Genomic DNA, 14,987 nt, shown 5'->3' with positions numbered 1-14,987 from the left:
TTAGCCTCTCATTTTAGAGTCTCAATTACTTCTTCCCAGTTTTGAATTTCCCAGTGTTTTCTCCTCTTTCTCTGTGCTTGACCTTACCTGTTTGACCACATCTTGGACTGATTCCTGTGCTTTGAACCCTGCATGTTAAACGACTCTCCTTCAGACTCTCCCTGGTGCTTTAATCAGTTCCTCTCAGCTCAACCCCTGCCTTATCGATCGTGTCTCTAGTTTTACTTTCTCCTGCCTGCCCTGCTTGCTTCCAGCAGAACAAAGCAAAGCATTATGAAAATAAATTCTGCAATTTAAATACAGTAATCTCAAGAATTTGTATTGTGAAAAAAATCAAGAAAGAAATAGTAATTTTGAGGGGTTTATAGAAATAGTGTAGCAGAGCTAGTTTGGACACGGTGACGTCATCGCCCTCCCTGTGCGTAGCAAGAATCTCAGCCACCTGGGCTGAGAGAGGTCTCCTTTAGCTCATGTGGATGGTTCACTGTTGTGTTATGCTGGAGACCCGTGTTCGTGCCCCAGGTGTTGCGGGATGAACCAGTGGGGTAGAGCGGCGGGGGACACTAACCTTTGTGGAACTGCGACGGTCACAATAGCATGGGACCCTGACTTTAAACCACGTAAAATAGACGTTTTAGTAATGGTCATTGAGAGGCATAAGGAAGGTCTAGAACAAGACAGAAATCCTGGAAGTACCTTCATTCTTGCTGTCTTCATCCTTCTCAAGAATGAGACAGGCAGCAGTTTCCATCTATTGAAGTCTTGCTTGAGCTGATTTTCTAGCACCTCTTAATTATATTTTAATGTGTTCTCTAGGTTTCTGGGTATTGCAGTTGCTCAACATCTTATCGTATCCCAATCCTATTGTAAATTAAATTTAATTTTGACCTCCAGGGATATAGATTCCCCAATAACATTGCTTCAGAATTAATCCCTATTCTGAAAAGTTGCTGTAGTCTGTGATTACATCTGTGAGAACAGGAAAAGATGTTGAATTTCTGCTGTATATACTAACACCATCTTTATAAAGAGCCTGATTGTGTGTTCTCCTGCTATATCACCTCCCTCTGTATCGTTCTGTAGACGTACACTCTGAGAGAATAAATCAGTGGTGACAAGAATCTCCTTGTTTTGTTCCCTGTATGAATTAAAGGTGTCTGACAGAATACCATCAACCTGTTCCTGTGCATTTGGTTGCTTTTACATTGCATGTAGCCAAACAATAAAACCATTATGAAAATCCTACAAGTTTCAAATACAAAAGGCTGTAGTACCCTGTCAAATGCCTTATCTGGACCCAGAATGTATTCATTTCAGTTTTCCTTATTTGTCTTTAAGGATACAGTTTAGTTTAGTGTGATAAGACTACCAGCCAAATAGTCATTTTCCACCTGGAATGCTGTCCTCTCAAATATTTTATAAAACCTCTAGAATTCAAAAAGTGATTATGTAGTAGAAGTATACAGTCAGTTAACCACTATGTCCCACTGTGTCTCCCCTCTTAAACAACCCAATAGCCACAATACTAGAATGGAGACAGAACTGGGCCACTTCTTATTCTTCACCAGCAGACTGGTCTGAGCCATTGTCCCCCAGTTACAACACCTGCTAGACATGGACCCAGGCTGCTGGTGCTGTGTGGACTGGATGTGAGCTACTTTGGGACTGTATTCCCTGCAGTGTACAGGCAGATATTCATGTCAGATTCTGTGTGCACTACATCTCGGGGAATGCTGTTAATATAGGGTCATCTCCCTGATATGCTCCCTGTTTTCCCTAGCCTGCTGGGAACTGAAATAGTCTCATACTTTAGAGGAATGATCTCTGGCCACAGCTGAGGGGAAAGCTCTGTACAGGCTGTGCACCTTTCTCAGCTGCCGTCTCTCCCTGACACTCCCTGGAAACGTGTGGGGATACTGCCTTCCTGGGAAAGCCTGTACAGATTTCAATTCAATTCAATTCAATTCAATTCAAGGTGCTTTATTAGCATGACCGATGGGTACAATCAGTGTTGCCAAAGCAAATAAAAATAATAAAATGAACATAGAACAAAACAAAAAATAGAAGTAAAATTAAGATCTACAGACATGTTACAGACATTTACAACAAAGACATATTATATAATATTGACATATACTGTAGGCGGCTGGAGCATTATTGGGAGACGGACTCATTGTTCCTCAGGCTGTGACAGGAGATCACATACTGGGCTGCCAGATCAACTGAGTTCCCTCCTCCCTCTCCCAGTAGGATTGGGACCTGTTGTGGTTTTGGCAGGTGTGGGAACTCTGGGATTAGATTTCTGAATTTCGGGAAGAATGTTTCTCTAATCCCAGAGTATCTGTCACAGTGCAGTAGGAAGTGCACCTCTGTCTCTATTTCTCCCTGCTGGCAGTGGGAGCACAGCCTGTCCTCTCTGGGCAGCCAGGTCTGCCTGTGTCGCCCCGTTTCTATGGCCAGGTTGTGGTCACTGAGCCTGTACTTCGTCAGGGTCTGTTTCTGTTTGTTATTTTTTATTTTGGTCAAATATTCAGCTGGTGTGTATTGTCTGTTTAAGGTTCTGTAGCATTCCAGTTTATGTTGTGTTTGTGTGTGTGTGTCCCAGTGTGTGAGATATTGCTGTTTGATCTGTGCTGTGATGTGGTTGAGTCTGGGTTGTGGTGCTCTAGCAGTGCTGTCCTGAGGCTGGTTAGTGTTGGTGTGGCTCAGGTCGGTGAGCCTCAGGACCAGCTGGCTCAGGGGGCTCTGTTTTGGGCTCAGCTCTTAGCTCAGCAGGGCTTTGTGGTGGTAGGAATTTTGGTCACTGTTTTTTAGGTGTAGCCAATACTTTAATATTCTTTTCTGTATGTTTATCAATAGTGGGTACTGGCCTAATTCGGCCCTGCACCCGTTGTTAGGAGTTTTTCTCTGCACACGGAGGATGATTCTACAGATCTCCATGTGCAGAGTTTCTGTGGGGTGTTTGTCCCATTGGGTGTAATCCTGGTCTGTGAGTGGACCCCACACTTCACTGCCGTATAGGGCAATGGGTTGGATTACACTTTCAAATATTTGGAGCCAGATTCTTGTTGGTGGGTTGATGTTGAAGAGCCTCCTTCTTATTGCGTAGAAAGCCCTGAGTGCCTTCTCCCTCAGTGCCTTCACTGCCAGGTCAAAACTCCCGGAAGAGCTGATGGTGAGACCGAGATATGTGTAGCTGGATGTGTGCTCCAATGTGTTGTTGTTCAGTGTGAATTTGTACAGATTTCTCTCTGTGACACAGCGGAGAACAATTAATGCCCTATCGCTTGTCACCACTAGGGGGGCAAGATACTATCAATTACAGCCCTCCAACTTTCAGCCCGGACAGCTGTGCGTAATTTTTTTTTTCATCTGAACCACTGACGTCTCTAATTGAGAGCCCTGCATTAAAAGTTCAAGTGGCTGATTAAATTGTTCGTCATAGAACCGCGTCGAAAGCTTAATAGGCAGAGGCGGACAACTGTTCTCTCTCTAACTTGAATTTTTGTTCTTATCTCAACAGAGATTTATCAATCATTCCTAAAATATTTAAACCAATATTTCACCCACCTATTAATTCAACACAGGCACTTTGCCTTCTTCTGAGATATCAGACAGTTAGCCGGGGGACCCAGCATTGTCCAAAGCTGACAACTCACAGTGGGGAGTCTTGTGCACTACCATTGTTGTCAAGTAGTTTGTCTGTTTTAGATCCAGCAGAGTCTGTCTGTCCCTTCTGTAATCCTGTGTGAATTTATGTAAACAGTTTTAATATGGATTTTTTGTTGTTTTAGTACAGTACAGTATGTGAATATAATGTTAATGGAAACATGTTCAGGTGAAATGCAAGTTACATTGTAGTTCAACCAGGATAAATAAAAATGTATTGTGCTCATTGAATTGGAGGGGCTCCAAGGCTATGTGACCCGAGAGAAAAAAAAGAGAGTGAGTATCTCGCCAGCACTGTGGAGAAATCCGGAGTATTCGGATTGGCAAGTTTAAATGTAATGAACAAGTGGAAGAAAAGAGGAGAGATTATCGGGAAAAGAGAGAAACAGAAGGGACTGGACTGGGATTGATAAAACGTCCGGAGAGGTTGAACATCATGCAAGGCATCCACTTTCATTCTCAAAACATTCGGGATCTGCGGAGCGCAGTGAAGAGGCAGCAAGTTTCTCGATCATCAGAGGCTGCGAGTAAACCTGATGATTTACAGCTGAGAGCAGTGCACACAGGATACACATTATTCTCGCTTGATTTATTGTAGTGAGGACTCAATCTATTTTCCTTTAGACAAGCGTACCAATGATTTTTTTTCTTTTGGTTTAAGAGACTCAGTGAATACCTTAAATTTAAATTTAAATTACAGAAAGTAAGGAGGTTATTTGTTGGTTGTAATAAACTGCACGGTAAAGTGAAAAACTGGGCACACAAACCTTGTGAAGTCATCTTGTGATCACTGTTAGAATTACAGTTGAAATTCCTGAAAAGCCTAATATCTTCACAGATTGATTCATGGCTGTTTCAGGAGGAGCCACTGCCAAATTAAAAGTTTATTTTTTTGTGCAATTGACTGAAGTGGGCCACAACATCGGTCAAATTAAGAACTTAGGTCATCCCATATCATATATAAAGTATGAATTTAATGTTATACTTCTGGTTATAGTTACACTTCCTTGCAGCGAAACAGGTTCACTTTCACTGCTACAATACCTGCTCCCTGACTCCCATGATGAGTCTCTTCTCTAACCTTAGTCTGGCCTTCAGCAGCCCTGCTGTTGTGTTCAAGGTGAGTTATGTCAGGAAGAAGAGAATTGTACCCAGTGCACTTTCTGCTGGGCCAGACCCAACTCCTCTTCTACAAGAGCAGGATAAACACAGTCTCAGGTGGAGGGTCTGTAGAGTGTTTGAGGGGATGGTGAAGATCAGGATCTCTCTTGAATTCCTCTAGTAGGCTGGGCAAACATTTAAAGTGAAAATTCTTCCACGAGGAGGGTACCTTTAAAGCGGAGATGGCTCCAAATATTTTTGGTGCTCCCTCTCTTTAAAGCCCTGGCCAAATACGAAGCCAGAACATACAGTTAAAATTCAAACTGAACTAAGAACTACACATCCCATTTAAAATGGTGGCACTTGTGATCTTTGAGTTTAGTCAATGAAATAGAGAGAAAAATCAGTCACATGATTTTGGGCCTGAGTTTGGGAAGCTTAACCTATCAGCAACAAAGTGAAATTTACACGAAATGATACCTCAAACTGTCAGTTACATGACTCTGTATGTCACTTAAGCCACTCCTATTTGGATTTGTAGTTATGGAGGCAGGAAGACGACCCACCTTCCCTCTGGCTGCCTGACTTGTTGCCATCTTTTACCATTCTGTGTCCAAATCGCAGTGGGTGAGAGAGAGTAAGGAGAAACACAGACAGAAAAAAAAGTGAATCCCGGTTACAATACAAATATATATTTGTGGTAAAGGGGAGTAAAAGATCAGTATTTACTGTTGGCAATTAGATAAGATTTACAGTTGAAATTTTAGCCTAAATATAAAGTTAAAATCTCAACATACAGAGTAATGTTGGAAATGCACAATTTTTCTGGAGCAGATATACAGATGCAGCCATTCAAAACAAGCAGGCGATACCACATTATTGTGCGGTGCGCTTGACGCGGTATACCGCAAGTTACGGTATTAATACCGTATATTCTCGCATAGATCCATATGATACCACATGATAACGCAGGTAAAATAATAGTATCCGGAATTTCCGCAAGGTGGAGCTAATAAAGGTCAACCTCTCATGTTTGAGCTGTAGCCATCAAAGTCTTTACTGAAGATATTACTAATAGTATTTATAATGAATGACCTTGGACAAGCTGTAAACTCAAAGTATTGCCCTGGTCCACATTCTTTTTTTCATTGACCGTCTTTGTAAAAGTAACACCACAGCATTTCGTTGATCCAATCACGCATTTGTTTCCAATCATGCAAAGTACAGTTGTCACAATCTCCTCCTTGCAGAGTTTAGAGGCGTAGATAGAAGATTACAATAATGATGGCACAGCCACAATTGCAAAGATGTGCAATGGTGTTTTTTATGAGGAACTATGTTCCCAAAGTCCACACCCCAAAAAACTAAGTGAAAATCACAAACTAACCAAAAAAAACAACAACACAAAGCTATAATACGAAATAGATACATTAATTACTGTACAAAAAAAAACACTAGATTGTTGCAGGCAGCTCCAATTCTACCCCACAATCCACCTTCTCCTAACTCCCCCCTCCTAACTTCAAGAGCTCCTTTTCTAGGTTAAACTCCTCCCCCTAGAATATTCCACTATAAAGCACAAAAAATAATTTGACAAAATAATAATCAGAATTCTGATATACACATTTCTACATTAAATATACAAATAAACAATGAACATATTATTACCAAAAATACAATATCATACTCCATTTCGTACATAACTGTTATTTTAGAAAATACTACCCCCTTTTAATGGTACCTTCATACAAATCAATACACGCATGCGCATTCTTGAAACAGGCACTACTAAGCCAGCCCCTGTTGCCATGCCAAAATTTGGGTCCTACGGGTTTGCGGGAGAAACCATTATACAGGTGAGAAATCCAAACAGCTTATTTATCTGAGATGCGTGAGTTGATTACCAATTCAGTTCATTTCACTTCTAAAACAAGTGTTTGGTTTGAGTTAATGATTAATTTTGATAATACGGGAACAAGCTTACTTTACTCTGCGTGTGCACCCACAGAGCAAGCAAAGCTATCCCCTAATTCCAGACTAGTTCGTTTTTGTAGGAAACCAGTGTTATCGCCTTTGTTTTGATAGTGGAATGTTTGCATACGTGTGTGTGTATGTGTTCATGTGGCTACCTCTGAGTGCCAGGTGATCTGGAAACGGAGTCTCCAGTCACAACAGTAATTTTTGAGAATCTCCGATTCACCATGCCTTTCACATGCTCATAAAATTGATTCAGGAACATAAACATATTACTGTATGCAAAACTGTACTATATACAGTATGTACTGTATATGTATATTTAATGTCTTTACTGTGCCCATTTAAGTATTGAATATTTATATGGAATTTTACCACTGAAGGGAAATCTTAGTAGCTGAGCATAAAAAGGATAGGAGCATACTGCAACGCGTGTGAAGGCCATAAACAATATTAATTTTGGAACATAAACATACAGTATTACACTATATGGCTGATCTCAGTACTTTAAAGAAAATATACCAGTATTCTATTTCTCCCTAAACGTTTTAAGCATGAAGTCTTTAACTAGCATGTGAAATACTGTAACGTGTATAAAAAGTGGTAGTTTTAAGCTTTTCTGTGAATACGCTCAATACGGGAGTCAACAAGCATTCTTTCAGAATTTGATTAATAGGGAATATAATATGGAATCGCGTATCTAAAGAAATTAATAATGATATAATTATATACACAAGAATAGTATACGCTGTACAATGTCTGTTGATACTGTTTGTGTAGGGCTGTTTCACCACTTCTCATGTGACCTTGCGGGTGGTACTGTGGTCTAGGTGCTCGACTAGATTTGTTCAAATCCAGCCAGCGCCGTGACTTTTATTTTAACAAACATCTCTTTGAAAAAATAGAATAGCAATATTATGGACAATTAATTGACAATAAATATAGAAAAGCACATATTAAATTTGGGAAATTTGGTTTCTGTCAAAGCGATCTGTCAAAGCGCAATGAAACCTATTACTTGATTCTTATGGACTCATTCTTACGCCTGGTCCTGCCAGGGATTAAAAAAAAACATGTAATCGCGTATCTAAAGAAATAACAGTATACTGTAACTATGTTCATGCACAAACACAAACCCATAAATAAAGCTGATACCGTTTAGACTTTTTAAACTGTATTACAGCAGCACAACGCACAATGCAACGTAAATCTCTACCTTGATCTTTTTCACAGTTTTAAATGAATAAGAAATTAGATTGCTCATAAATCTAATCACTTATTCTACATAAACACAGCGTAATTGCTCTCTGAAAATGTGCTTTTTTTTGGAGATCTTGATCGAAACTGATTTGAGATGTCAGAACGGATTTATTTTCTGTGTATTTCTGTGTGCGCATTTCCTACATTGCTTCGTTTGTCGAGATTTTAACTTTATGTTTAGGCTCAGAATTTCAACTTTAAGTCGTACACTAATTATTAGCAGTAAATACTGGTGTTTTGCTCCCTCTTACCACAAATATATATATATATGTATTGTAGCTGGAATGAACTTTTTTTCGTACGTGTCCCTACCTACTGCAACTCGAACACGGAATGGTTAAAGATGGCGACAAGTCAGGCACCCAGAGGTGTGTGGTGCGTCTTTCCGCCTCCATAACTAAAATGCCAAATAGGAGTGGCGCAGCACGGTTTTCATCACTCTCTGCGGGAGTGCTGGCTGTGACGAATTAAACTGGTTTTACAAGTATTTTCAAAGTAGAAGGGGGCGAGTCTTCCAGCGATTGCAGATCAGATCAGATTCCCTTCTCCCCACAGAAAGACAGACAAATGTTTTCACTGCTTATTAGTCGCTATTCACCGCGAAGCGAGCAGCTCCAATTTCTGGCGTAAGCGATAAATACTGTATATTTAGCTGAAAATAATTTCGTTACCCTAGGAGGTTTTGTGAAAAAGCTACAGGCGTGCCAATTGCAATCGTTTTTATTTTTAAATACATTTGAGCAAAGTCATGTACCATAAAAGTATGTTAATTAAAAACCATTAATACTTTCGCTTGGGTTTAAATAAAGTTGATGTTTTCTCTTTTGGCTAGACTTGACTATTTAGCTATGAGATAAACAATAGATTGTCATTAAACAACCCTGTGTTTATTAATCTTCCTTGTTATGCACAGTGGGAATGATAATGTAATGAGAATTTAATCACAGAGTGCTCACAAACTTATTCTCTCCAGACACGGGGCGGGAGGGGGGAACAAGCTGCCCAGCCCTGTGGTTGAAGCTGATACCCTGGATTCTCTCCAGACACAGCTGTATGAGCTCCATCAGTCAGGACAGGAGGTTCTACGGTACATAGAGAGGGGCGGGAGGGGAGAACAAGCTGCCCAGCCATGTGGTTGAAGCTGATACCCAGGATTCTCTCCAGACACAGCTGTATGAGCTCCATCAGTCAGGACAGGAGGCTCTACGGTACATAGAGGGGGGAACAAGCTGCCCAGCCGTGTGGAATGCTACAGAACCCTAAACAGACAATACACACTAGCCGAATATTTGACCAAGATATCCAGACACAGCTGGATGAGCTCCACTAGTCAGGACAGGCAAATAAGATACACTCTACAGACATTCACAACAGCGAAATATCATTTGCACATATTGTTAAATTATTACTTGTTTTTCAAGTCTCTCGAAATAAAATTATTTTTCAACCAATGTAATGCAAGATGCTTTCTAACGTCGGGCAATGTGTTTTTTTTTTTTAATCTAACATTGATAGATTTAAAAATCATTCCTAATAGAAATTATTTACCTGCATACATTTTTAAAGGTCGTATTTTCACACAGCGAACGGGTCTTTTTTAGTTATACAGTACTTGTGCAAGCTCTGGTGAGTGTATCTTTTTTGATGAGTTTCAAAGGACAATCACAGCTGTATGAGCTCAACCGGTCAGGACAGGAGGCTCTACTGTACACTGAGAGGGGCGGGAGGGGGGAACAAGCCGCTACCCTGGCCTGTGTCTCCAGACACAGCTGGATGAGCTCCACCGGTCAGGACAGGCAAATAAGATACACTCTACAGACATTCACAACAGCGACATATCATAAAACATTTGCACATATTGTTAAATTATTACTTGTTTTTCAGGAAGTTAAAAAAAACATTGAATTACTTATCCAGTCTCTTTAAATAAAATTATTTTTCAAGCAATGTAACTAACGTCGGGCAATGTGTTTTTTTTTTATCTCACATCTTAAATCTTGTCAGTCAGCTCTTTTTTCTCTATCTGAATTGTGGTGATTTTTAACTTGGGATAACAAGTCGTCTCAAAGTCACCGAGCTCACAGAGCTTCAACAACAGATGACAACTTCCTTAGTCCTTCCTTAGTCTTCCTAAAATTGTTAGACGGGGTGGGGGGCACTCGGGAATGTGAGTTATGCGAGTTAGATTATGAATAAATAAAAACATTTTATTAAAAACCCAATTGAGTTTGTTTGGGAGCTATATTATGTATTTTTCATATATAACATATAATGATGTGTTCCTGCTTACACATTGCACGACTTTAAAAGCTATAAAAACAGGTTTCAATTCGTGTCTTTTTCACATTATCTAGCGAGCCTTGTTTTGTCAAAGAACCAGAGATCATCTTGTTTTCAAAGAACAGCAAAGAAAAGGCCGCAAATATATTAGCAAGGGTTAATTCCACTATGGACTGCACATAGAAATGTAAAATATAATATTTTAGAAATGTAAAATAGTCTTCTTAAGGTGTGAGGGCAGGAGTGGATCTCAGCAGGCATACACAGCAAATAACAAGGAAACAAAGAACAGGGCAGGTGAGATGAGTATCCAAACAGTGAGTGATCAGAAAAAGGAAACAATTGTTACGCCCGGCTTTTCGACGCAATTTTTTTTTAACTTAGTTCACGTCTGGAGAGGTATATCTAGAAGAGGCCCAGGACCACTTCTTATTTTGAAGGAATTATGGATCGTGAATTCTTCGAGGAAGTCGTGGTGAAACAGCATGCCACCCCATATACTGTATCAGGGAGCACTTTGGATCAAGGCACTGTCTCTTTCAAGACAACGATCCGAAACACAGCAGCAAGGGCGAGGCTTATAGCAGAAGGAGTGAACTGGGTGAAAACTCCAGCCGAATTCCCAGATTGAAATCCAATAGAGATGGTTTGGCATTCACTGAAAGACTATGTTCGGAAAACTGCTAAACCCAGCACAAAGCAAGAACTGATCAATGTGATCTACAAATTCTGGGAGGAAGAACTGACCGAACAAAATTGCAACAATTTTATTAACAGGCTGTTTCGTGTTCTTCCTACGATTGTTGAGCGGGGCAGGGGGGCATTCGGGAATTGAGTCTGATTAAGAATGAATAAAAGCATTTTATTAAAAACGCGTTTGCGTTTGTCTGGGTGCTGACAAAGTAAAAAACTATTACTTTTTGACAATTAAAAACTGTGTGTGTGTCTCTCTCTCCCTGCTAGCGTTTGTAATTGTTTTTTATTTTTAAATACATTTTAGCAAAGTCATGTATCATAAAAGTATGGTAATTAAAAACCATTAATACATTTTCTGGACAGAGAGGTGAACATTATTACGCAGAAGACAAAGGTAGCGATTTACGTTGCATTGTGCATTGTGCTGCTGTAAAACGGTTTAAAATAATTAAAAGTCTAAACAGTATCAGCTTTATTTATGGGTTGTAATTTTAAAAAAGTAAAAAACCGCACTCAAAATGCAATTTAGAGCTTTCTGGCAAGATAATAATTGCTTCACATTATTATTGTTTATTATTTTTATTTTATGTGTTGTTATACTTAAAACCCTGGTTGTTTTTTTCTTCAAATGGGAATGTTTTTTTTCTCAACATATCTACAAACAACAATAATAAAATCTCCAGTTCACTTACTCCAGTGTTGGTAATTTACATTGAGATTAATTTGAAGAAAACAGCAACAGCCCTATAACTAATTAAAATAATTATAAGAAGGTAACATAATAATAAAATATACTAATATTTGTGAAGCAATTTTTATTATCGTTAAAAGTCAAAGTCTTTCTTTCTGTTTTCCTTTTCATTGTAACTCTGTGTGTCTCCCTGTTTCCCACTGTCTCCCTTCCTGACAGTTTCTTCTTCCTTCTGGACCCCAAATTTTGAAGCAGCAGTTATCTTCATCCTCCTCCTCCATGGACACTCTGAGATGATAATGACATGATGTTGTATATTACTCCTGAGCTGGGTGTTGTAGTGAAGACTTAAACAGAAAGATGTGGATGAGCTGTGCAGATGTTCATCTATGCTCCTGTCTTTTTATCTGCAGGATTTCATGGTGTGACCTAACAAAGAGATGCTGTGAAGATCTGGTCTCTGCTCTTCAGTCGCAACACTCCAGTCTGAGAGAGCTGGATCTGAGTGGCAATAGCCTGGGGGATTCAATAGTGAAACTGTTGTCTGCAGCTCTGAGGGATCCCAACTGTAAATTAACAACACTGAGGTCAGTGAACACTGGTGATTTCTTAGTTTTTTATTGTTTTATTTAGGTATCCTCAGACACACAACATTCCATTTTTCCCATGCATTAGAAAAGAAATACATAGGAAGTAAAGAACAAAAAAGAAGGGGGGCATCTAGAAAGACAAAAAACTGCTGTGCAATCTTTTCTTGTTTGTTCTTGTTTGTGGCTTCTTTGTTAATATCTCATTACTGAGAGACTCGACATGCAATCTTTCCCATTTCGCCCATCTTTTTTACATGTGTATACAGTATGTTGTTGTTGATTTATAATTCTGTGAGTAATATTCTTCATGAGATTTCATTCGCAGAGTCCTTCTTCATTTGAACACAAGGTCTTTCCAGCTTTAACCAGTTTCTAGTGATTTATTTTATGGCTGCACTTCTGACAGTTCTAAACAAGTATCTTCCTTTCTCTGAAGGCAGTTCATCTGGTGTTTGACCAAGAAATAAAAGGACTCCTAATGAGGATTTGTTTATATTTCTTCAATCATTTTTCACCAATTTATTTTCATACCAAATGGTGTTTATACAGTGCCTTGCGAAAGTATTCGGCCCCCTTGAACTTTTCAACCTTTTGCCACATTTCAGGCTTCAAACATAAAGATATAAATTTTTTATTTTATGTGAAGAATCACCAACAAGTGGGACACAATTGTGAAGTGGAACGAAATCTATTGGATTTTTGAAACTTTTTTAACTAATAAAAAAATGAAAAGTGGGGCGTGCAAAATTATTCGGCCCCCTTGCGTTAATACTTTGTAGAGCCACCTTTTGCTGCGATTACAGCTGCAAGTCGCTTGGGGTATGTCTCTATCAGTTTTGCACATCGAGAGACTGAAATTCTTGCCCATTCTTCCTTGCAAAACAGCTCGAGCTCAGTGAGGTTGGATGGAGAGCGTTTGTGAACAGCAGTTTTCAGCTCTTTCCACAGATTCTCGATTGGATTCAGGTCTGGACTTTGACTTGGCCATTCAAACACCTGGATACGTTTATTTGTGAACCATTCCTTTGTAGATTTTGCTGTATGTTTGGGATCATTGTCTTGTTGGAAGATAAATCTCCGTCCCAGTTTCAGGTCTTTTGCAGACTCCAACAGGTTTTCATCCAGAATGGTCCTGTATTTGGCTGCATCCATCTTCCCCTCAATTTTAACCATCTTCCCTGTCCCTGCTGAAGAAAAGCAGGCCCAAACCATGATGCTGCCACCACCATGTTTGACAGTGGGGATGGTGTGTTGAGGGTGATGAGCTGTGTTGCTTTTAGGCCAAACATATCGTTTTGCATTGTGGGCAAAAAGTTCGATTTTGGTTTCATCTGACCAGAGCACCTTCTTCCACATGTTTGGGGTGTCTCCCAGGTGGCTTGTGGCAAACTTTAGACGAGACTTTTTATGGATATCTTTGAGAAATGGCTTTCTTCTTGCCACTCTTCCATAAAGGCCAGATTTGTGCAGTGTAAGACTGATTGTTGTCCTATGGACAGACTCTCCCACCTCAGCTGTAGTTCTCTGCAGTTCATCCAGAGTGATCATGGGCCTCTTGGCTGCATCTCTGATCAGTCTTCTCCTTGTCTGAGCTGAAAGTTTAGAGGGACGGCCAGGTCTTGGTAGATTTGCAGTGGTCTGATACTCCTTCCATTTCAAGATGATCGCTTGCACAGTGCTCCTTGGGATGTTTGAAGCTTGGGAAATCTTTTTGTATCCAAATCCGGTTTTAAACTTCTCCACAACAGTATTACGGACCTGCCTGGTGTGTTCCTTGGTCTTCATGATGCTCTCTGCGCTTTCAACAGAACCTTGAGACTATCACAGAGCAGGTGCATTTATACAGAGACTTGATTACACACAGGTGGATTCTATTTATCACCATCAGTCATTTAGGACAACATTGGATCATTCAGAGATCCTCGCTGAACTTCTGGAGTGAGTTTGCTGCACTGAAAGTAAAGGGGCCGAATAATTTTGCACGCCCCACTTTTCATTTTTTTATTAGTTAAAAAAGTTTCAAAAATCCAATAGATTTCGTTCCACTTCACAATTGTGTCCCACTTGTTGGTGATTCTTCACATAAAATAAAAAAATTATATCTTTATGTTTGAAGCCTGAAATGTGGCAAAAGGTTGAAAAGTTCAAGGGGGCCGAATACTTTTGCAAGGCACTGTAATATGCCAGGTTTTCCTTGCAATTCGTCCAACAATTAGTGATTCCAAATTTATAATATTTTGTTTGTAATTGTTTCTTTCAATATTTAATATGAACTTTTTACTCATATTCTCTCCATGAATGGGGATTGCTGGATTTATGCAGATTTGAACGGTATTAGATTCTTCAATTGCTGTGGAAGTGCCAACCTCCTTTTCTCACCTGTGTCTTACTCTTGTATTCCTCCTGTATATTCTGATATTTTATACACATCTGAAAGGATGTAGCTATGGAAATAAGTTAGGTAGGCAAAATTTATCAATTTATCAATAAACTTAGTCTCATTTACTTCTTCTCATCTTTGAATTTCCCCAGTGTTTTCTCCTCTGTCTCTCTACTTTGACTTTGCCTGTTTGACCACATCTTGGACTGATCCCTGTGCTTTGAACCCTGCATGTTAAAGACTCTCCTTCAGACTCTCCCTCGTGCTTTAATCAGTTCCTCTCAGCTCAACCCCTGCCTTTTCGATTGCGTCTCTAGTTTCACTTTCGCCTGCCTGCCCTGCTTGC

At 39.7% G+C, this 14,987-nt stretch overlaps 1 protein-coding gene across 1 annotated transcript in view; it reads left to right on the top strand.

The window, feature by feature from the left end:
- Positions 1-14,987, top strand: part of LOC148646869 (NLR family CARD domain-containing protein 3-like) — an 823,351-nt gene that overhangs the window by 724,760 nt on the left and 83,604 nt on the right. Inside the window, exon 26 of the mRNA XM_088608927.1 lies at positions 12,085-12,258. Coding sequence (XP_088465053.1) covers positions 12,085-12,258 — 174 coding nt within the window. The remainder of the gene's footprint in view (positions 1-12,084; positions 12,259-14,987) is intronic.

The sequence above is a fragment of the Lepisosteus platostomus genome, chromosome 16 (genome assembly GCF_059453375.1).
Source record: "Lepisosteus platostomus isolate fLepPlt1 chromosome 16, fLepPlt1.hap1, whole genome shotgun sequence".
Taxonomy (NCBI): domain Eukaryota; kingdom Metazoa; phylum Chordata; class Actinopteri; order Semionotiformes; family Lepisosteidae; genus Lepisosteus; species Lepisosteus platostomus.
The sequence above is the reverse complement of the archived record's forward strand: the minus strand, read 5'-3'. Positions and strand labels throughout refer to the sequence as shown.